General features: G+C 52.7%; 1 protein-coding gene across 1 annotated transcript in view; it reads left to right on the top strand.

Moving 5' to 3' along the window:
* The window catches only part of LOC144731754 (transcription factor AP-2-beta-like), a 93264-nt gene extending 85906 nt beyond the window's left edge, over positions 1-7358 (top strand). Inside the window, exon 7 of the mRNA XM_078612975.1 lies at positions 6741-7358. Within this exon, the coding sequence (XP_078469101.1) occupies positions 6741-7044 (304 nt within the window). The 3' untranslated portion in view covers positions 7045-7358. The remainder of the gene's footprint in view (positions 1-6740) is intronic.
* Positions 7359-7637: the final 279 nt, after the last annotated feature.

Here is a 7637-nt window from a genome sequence, read left to right as displayed (position 1 = left end):
CTGCGAATTGAATTATTTAATTTCAGTGTGTTTGGCATTTAGCCCCTCAAACGTATTGCTTGCCGTGGGCAGCTCTAGACGAGAATGCCGTTGCGTGTGTGCGCGGAGCGCCGGGTGGCTAAAGCACAGCAAGTTTGCACAGTAGGGGGGGGGCACAGGTGGTGCATCGGGTCAGTCGTCTCGGTCAGTCGACCCGTGGCACCTGCCGGGTCTGCCCCGTGACCTCCTGCCGCCGGCGGGCGTTCGACACTTCACGTGGCCTCAACGTGCACCTAGCCTGGCACAAGCGCCGTGGCGACGTCACCGCCACGTAGTGGCGAATGGCGGTTGTTGTTGTTTGTGTGTGTGTGTCTGCCTCGGTGTGTCTTGGGGAGCGGTAGCGTAGTGGCGAGTGCTGCATCCCGAGTTCAATTCCCGCTCACGGCCACCACCAACACCGGCAGTGACGATTATCTGAACCGTTCCTGGGCCTCCAGACCTAGGTCGACTCAGCCTCAAATTAATACCTGGTGTGGTGTGGAAATATCGTCACACAGAGGATGGTCGGGCGGGCGTGGTGCTTGGCCACCCACCCTCTCGCGTGACGTGCGGGCCTTCATAGGTGCTCTTCGCGAACAGCACTTGCCCCGAAAGTTTGGCAGAGCTATACGGGGGATCTTTGTCTTTGGTTTTGTCTGCTTCAGAGTATGTTGGGGAGCGGTAGCGTAGCGGCGAGTGCTGCATCTCGAGTTAAATTCCAGCTCACGGCCACCACCAACGCCGGCGACGATTATCTGAACATGTCCTGGGCCTCCCCTAGGTCGGCTCAGCCACTAATGAGTACCTGGTGCGTTGTGTATAAACAGCGCTCCTATTGGAGACAAATGCGGCTGGGCGTGGTGCTGGCAACCCACCCACCCTCTCGTGTGCCGTGCCGGCCTTAATAGGCGCTACTCCATTGGAACCTCATCATTGGAACCTCTTTTGGCAGTAAAAAATATGATAATTGTTTGTTTACGCTTCTATCTGGCAACAAAACTGACACCTTTTTTAACAAGGAGTCATGTTTGCATAGACCACAATACCTGCAGTCATAATGCAAACAAAAAAACATAACTCTGATAATGTATGCACTGTCCTTGAAGTTGATTGGTCCACACCCGAGGTGCTACTCGCTAACGGCACTTGCCCCAACGGTCTGTCCAGGTTATACGGGGTATCTGTGTCATTGTGTCTCAGTCTGCCTCGTCTTTTGGGTAATGTATTGTTGATGTATTATTATTATTCTATGCTGTACGTGTGAATGGATTTGTTTTCAAATGAGTGTATAAAAATGTCTTCACCAGACCCACACCTCTTGCCCCCCCCCTCCCATCCCAGGGGTCACGTTCTTGGGATCTGTGCGATTAACACCATCCTCGCTTCTCTTGTCATCACTTCTTTTGTGTTATGCAATTAACAATGATTCATTTACTTATTTATCTGTTGAATGTGTTTGTTTACTGATTATGTTGTCGTTGTTGTTGTTGTTTAAAGCACAGTTACTAAACGCAGGTCCCAGTGGCCAAGCATTGTCAAACAGCCAGCAACAACCAGCACTAGCCGTGTTATCAGCGTTGTAATGGGTAAGGGTTAATACGCGTGTCCTGAATTGGGGCCGAATATTTTCGTGAGAGATTGGGGGGGTGGGACAGAGACGATAATAAGAGGGAAATGTAAACTTGATTCGTGAAGAAGTAGAAAGAGATGCGGTGTTATTTGCAACGTGGTGAGTGGGCGGTTGAGTGAGTGAGTGGGTGGTTGAGTGAGTGGGTGGGTGGGTGGATGAGTGAGTGAGTCGGTGGTTGAGTGAGTGGGCGGTTGAATGAGTGAGTGGGTGGTTGAGTGAGTGGGTGGGTGGGTGGATGAGTGAGTGAGTCGGTGGTTGAGTGAGTGGGTGGGTGGATGAGTGAGCGAGTCGGTGGTTGAGTGAATGGGTGGGTGGATGAGTGAGTGAGTCGGTGGTTGAGTGAGTGGGCGGTTGAATGAGTGAGTGGGTGGTTGAGTGAGTGGGTGGGTGGGTGGATGAGTGAGTGAGTCGGTGGTTGAGTGAGTGGGTGGGTGGATGAGTGAGCGAGTCGGTGGTTGAGTGAATGGGTGGGTGGATGAGTGAGTGAGTCGGTGGTTGAGTGAGTGGGCGGTTGAATGAGTGAGTGGGTGGTTGAGTGAGTGGGTGGGTGGGTGGATGAGTGAGTGAGTCGGTGGTTGAGTGAGTGGGTGGGTGGATGAGTGAGCGAGTCGGTGGTTGAGTGAATGGGTGGGTGGATGAGTGAGTGAGTCGGTGGTTGAGTGAGTGGGCGGTTGAATGAGTGAGTGGGTGGTTGAGTGAGTGGGTGGGTGGGTGGATGAGTGAGTGAGTCGGTGGTTGAGTGAGTGGGTGGGTGGATGAGTGAGCGAGTCGGTGGTTGAGTGAATGGGTGGGTGGATGAGTGAGTGAGTCGGTGGTTGAGTGAGTGGGCGGTTGAATGAGTGAGTGGGTGGTTGAGTGAGTGGGTGGGTGGGTGGATGAGTGAGTGAGTCGGTGGTTGAGTGAGTGGGGTGGGTGGATGAGTGAGCGAGTCGGTGGTTGAGTGAATGGGTGGGTGGATGAGTGAGTGAGTCGGTGGTTGAGTGAGTGGGCGGTTGAGTGAGTGAGTGGGTGGTTGAGTGAGTGGGTGGGTGGGTGGATGAGTGAGTGAGTCGGTGGTTGAGTGAGTGGGTGGGTGGATGAGTGAGCGAGTCGGTGGTTGAGTGAATGGGTGGGTGGATGAGTGAGTGAGTCGGTGGTTGAGTGAGTGGGCGGTTGAGTGAGTGAGTGGGTGGTTGAGTGAGTGGGTGGGTGGGTGGATGAGTGAGTGAGTCGGTGGTTGAGTGAGTGGGTGGGTGGATGAGTGAGCGAGTCGGTGGTTGAGTGAATGGGTGGGTGGATGAGTGAGTGAGTCGTTGGTTGAGTGAGTGGGCGGTTGAATGAGTGAGTGGGTGGTTGAGTGAGTGGGTGGGTGGGTGGATGAGTGAGTGAGTCGGTGGTTGAGTGAGTGGGTGGGTGGATGAGTGAGCGAGTCGGTGGTTGAGTGAATGGGTGGGTGGATGAGTGAGTGAGTCGGTGGTTGAGTGAGTGGGTGGGTGGATGAGTGAGCGAGTCGGTGGTTGAGTGAATGGGTGGGTGGATGAGTGAGTGAGTCGGTGGTTGAGTGAGTGGGTAGGTGGATGAGTGAGCGAGTCGGTGGTTGAGTGAATGGGTGGGTGGATGAGTGAGTGAGTCGGTGGTTGAGTGAATGGGTGGGTGGATGAGTGAGTGAGTCGGTGGTTGAGTGAGTGGGCGGTTGAATGAGTGAGTGGGTGGTTGAGTGAGTGGGTGGGTGGGTGGATGAGTGAGTGAGTCGGTGGTTGAGTGAGTGGGTGGGTGGATGAGTGAGCGAGTCGGTGGTTGAGTGAATGGGTGGGTGGATGAGTGAGTGAGTCGGTGGTTGAGTGAGTGGGCGGTTGAGTGAGTGAGTGGGTGGTTGAGTGAGTGGGTGGGTGGGTGGATGAGTGAGTGAGTCGGTGGTTGAGTGAGTGGGTGGGTGGATGAGTGAGCGAGTCGGTGGTTGAGTGAATGGGTGGGTGGATGAGTGAGTGAGTCGGTGGTTGAGTGAGTGGGCGGTTGAGTGAGTGAGTGGGTGGTTGAGTGAGTGGGTGGGTGGGTGGATGAGTGAGTGAGTCGGTGGATTGAGTGAGTGGGTGGGTGGATGAGTGAGCGAGTCGGTGGTTGAGTGAATGGGTGGGTGGATGAGTGAGTGAGTCGTTGGTTGAGTGAGTGGGCGGTTGAATGAGTGAGTGGGTGGTTGAGTGAGTGGGTGGGTGGGTGGATGAGTGAGTGAGTCGGTGGTTGAGTGAGTGGGTGGGTGGATGAGTGAGCGAGTCGGTGGTTGAGTGAATGGGTGGGTGGATGAGTGAGTGAGTCGTTGGTTGAGTGAGTGGGCGGTTGAATGAGTGAGTGGGTGGTTGAGTGAGTGGGTGGGTGGGTGGATGAGTGAGTGAGTCGGTGGTTGAGTGAGTGGGTGGGTGGATGAGTGAGCGAGTCGGTGGTTGAGTGAATGGGTGGGTGGATGAGTGAGTGAGTCGGTGGTTGAGTGAGTGGGGTGGGTGGATGAGTGAGCGAGTCGGTGGTTGAGTGAATGGGTGGGTGGATGAGTGAGTGAGTCGGTGGTTGAGTGAGTGGGTGGGTGGATGAGTGAGCGAGTCGGTGGTTGAGTGAATGGGTGGGTGGATGAGTGAGTGAGTCGGTGGTTGAGTGGAGTGGGTGGGTGGATGAGTGAGCGAGTCGGTGGGTGGTTGAGTGATTGGGTGGGTGGTTGAGTGAGTGGGTGGGTGGTTGAGTGAGTGGGTGGATGGGTGGATGAGTGAGTGAGTCGGTGGTTGAGTGAATGGGTGGGTGGATGAGTGAGTGAGTCGGTGGTTGAGTGAGTGGGTGGGTGGATGAATGAGCGAGTCGGTGGGTGGTTGAGTGATTGGGTGGGTGGTTGAGTGAGTGGGTGGGTGGTTGAGTGAGTCAGTGGGTGGATGGATGAGTGAGTGAGTGGGTGGTTGAGTGAGTGGGTGGGTGGATGAGTGAGTGAGTGGGTGGATGAGTGAGTGGGTGGATGACTGAGTGAGTGGGTGGTTGAGTGAATGGGTGGGTGGATGAGTGATTGAGTCGGTGGGTGGTTGAGTGACTGGGTGGTTTAGTGAGTGAGTGGTGGTTGAGTGAGTCGGTGGGTGGATGAGTGAGTGGGTGGTTGAGTGAGTGACCTTGTAGTTTATAAACATATTTAGAAGTAATTTACAAACATGCCTTTAGAGTGTTTGGCTGCTATAAATTTCCACTTAAGCCACTTTCCGGAGCTTTCATCTGCGGCCAGGTCGCTTCTGAAAAAGAGCTAAATCACTCAGTGAGCCTTACCTGGTGAAATAAAAAAAAATAGTTACAAAATCTAATAGTTAAATAGGTTGAGTGAGTGTCGGAATGAGTGTGTGGACGATTTAAGGCTATATTGGGAATCTTTGTCTCTGTAATTTGCGTCTACTCTATGTGTGTACATGTATGTGCGGTGTGTATGTGGGCGTATGTATGCACGTGCCTCTGTGTACACAGCACGTGTGTAGAGGGTCGAGCGGGGGCTACACTGGTTAGCAAACCCTCCTATGCACCCGGTTATCTGAGTTCGAATCCTGGCCACGGCCAACATCTGTAGCGAGTGATGCCTGAACCAGTCCACAACCCCCACTAGACCGCCTTACACGAGTGCCTGGTGCTAGTGTATGAGCATCAGCACTGGGGAGACAAAGGCGGCCGGGCTTAGCATACTGGCCTCTCCACTCCGTTGTTAGCGAGCAGCCCTTAATAGGTGCTCGCTAACAGCGATCGCCCCAAGTCGCCATTCTCTTCCCGCCCCTCCACCCCTTCCCATCCCTCCCCTACAGCTCTTTCATAATCCCACATTAGCCCACGGTCACTCATTACTCAACCCTTGCACGCCCCTGCCATCTAAATCATCCCATTATGTCATCGTATTTTAACTACGTGAAAGAGGTGCTCTATAAATATAGAAACATATTAAATTATATCAGTACAGTATGGTGTAACTAACTAATAAAATGTGTATTTTATTTAATCCGGTGAGGCCCACTGAACTATGTAGCTCTATTTTTCGATTTAAAGCTTTCGTGACTGCAGGGATGCATCTTCTTGGTTCTTTCGGTAAAGTCACGTAGAAGGGAAATAATAAAAAAAAAACAATTTTTTTTTTATTTCTCTTCTACGTGACTTTACCGAAAGAACCAAGAAGATATGTAGCTCTATTCGAGAAGCGACCTGGCTATCATCAATGATAGCTCAAGGAAGTGGATTATCACGTGGAAGTTTATCGCAGCCCAAATACTCTAAACGCGTGGTGACGTTGATTCTAAATGTGGAGGGAAAAACAACCGGAGGACCCGGAGAAAAATCCACGTGACCACGGGGAGAGAGGCGTTCAAACTCTAAATATACAGCAGACGTCAGGGTCGGGATTTAACCCACCACCTCCTGTATACCAGGCGAGGTAGTTAACATCTCACCACTGTGGCCGTCCCCACGGGTTGGTCAAACAACCCCCCACAGCCGAGATAAGTCTCCAAAGAAATTTCATCCAAGCAGCGGATTAACAATATTTGCTATCAATCATCATCATCTATTTCACTGGTCAACACACTTTTTCTGGCATAAGGTATTCCAACGGTTTTAAGGTAATTTTGTGGTGCTGATTCCAAATCAGTTTTTGTCTATCACATCAGGTTTTTGAGATATTAAATATTGCATTTTCAAAAAAAACTGCGGAAGAAAAATATTAAATAAATGTGGATATCTACATAAAATTATATTATAAACACACTATCCTAAAAATACAGCACCATATTTTAACACTAAAGCAGTCACTGACTCGCAACAACTTTCAATCATAAGTGACAGAGTTAATTTCGGGTAAAATCAATGAAAATGGGGTATGCCGATAGCATAAAAATGAGATGTGATAGAGCAAATCTGAGATCCGATTTGGAATCAGCACCCTGAAATTGGTCTAAAACAGCTGCAAAAAGTCCAGGCCAGAAATTTTTTTTTTTTTTGTTGACCAGTGTTATTATTTACCTGCAAAACAAACTTCTGATTCTGAATACTTTCGCTTGGACAATCCTTCTTTTAACCGCGACCCTGCCACCCGCACCCTCCACCCTCAACCCCCTAGACAAATCTGCAAGGAGTTTACGGAGCTGATGTCCCAGGACCGGACGCCGCTGGGCAACGCGAGGCCCCCGCCGATCCTGGAGCCTGGCGTCCAAGCCGCCCTGTCCCACTTCAGCCTCATCACGCACGGGTTCGGCGGACCCGCCATCTGTGCGGCGCTCACGGCCTTCCAGAACTACCTCACGGAGGCCCTCAAAGCCACGGACAAGCTGTACCTGAACAGCCCGCAGCAGCAGCAGCAGGGTGGAGGGAGCCCGCAGAGCAAGATCGGGAACGGAGACAAGGAGGAGAAGCGGCGGAAGTGACTGCATCTCGGTGCGAATTCGTTCACTGGTTTTCGCGAACATTCACCATCATTTTATCGTCAAAATTTTCTCTCATTGTTCAAATCATCGTCGTCCTCGTCCTCGTCTCCTCCTCCTCTGACGTTGTTGTTAGCGAGAGTCACGTTCTACCTACTGCTGGATGAAAGCCTCCCCACGCCGCCCCCCCCCCTCCCCCCCACCTGACCGTGCCATCACCACGACCACCACCTCTCATGGACCTGCAAACCCAGGCGGCGTTCGCGCTCGTGAGAGGAGTCTCACCGCTCCTCCCGTCTCTGTGCGGCGGGTGACGGCTGTCGTCTCTCGGGGGGGGGGGGGGGCGGGGGGGGGGATGGGTGGGAGGGGCGGGGGGAAGGGGGGGAGGGACGACAAACTAACACGCAAAAAAGAAGCTTTCCTGAAAAGTGCACTGCTCCAGGAAGGAAGAGCGTTCCAGACGGCCGTCAGAGGCGCATCCTAAAGCGCGCCACGCGGTGACCGCAGTTTTCGTTCGATGGTCAGCCAAAAGCCGCCGCCGCCACCGCTGCTGCTGCTGCAGGGGCGAGCGGAGTTCGCGTGATGATGGTTCCTGT

This window comes from Lampetra planeri, chromosome 2 (assembly GCF_965212315.1).
Source record: "Lampetra planeri chromosome 2, kcLamPlan1.2.h2, whole genome shotgun sequence".
NCBI classification, from domain to species: domain Eukaryota; kingdom Metazoa; phylum Chordata; class Hyperoartia; order Petromyzontiformes; family Petromyzontidae; genus Lampetra; species Lampetra planeri.
This window is presented reverse-complemented; position numbering and strand designations above follow the sequence as displayed.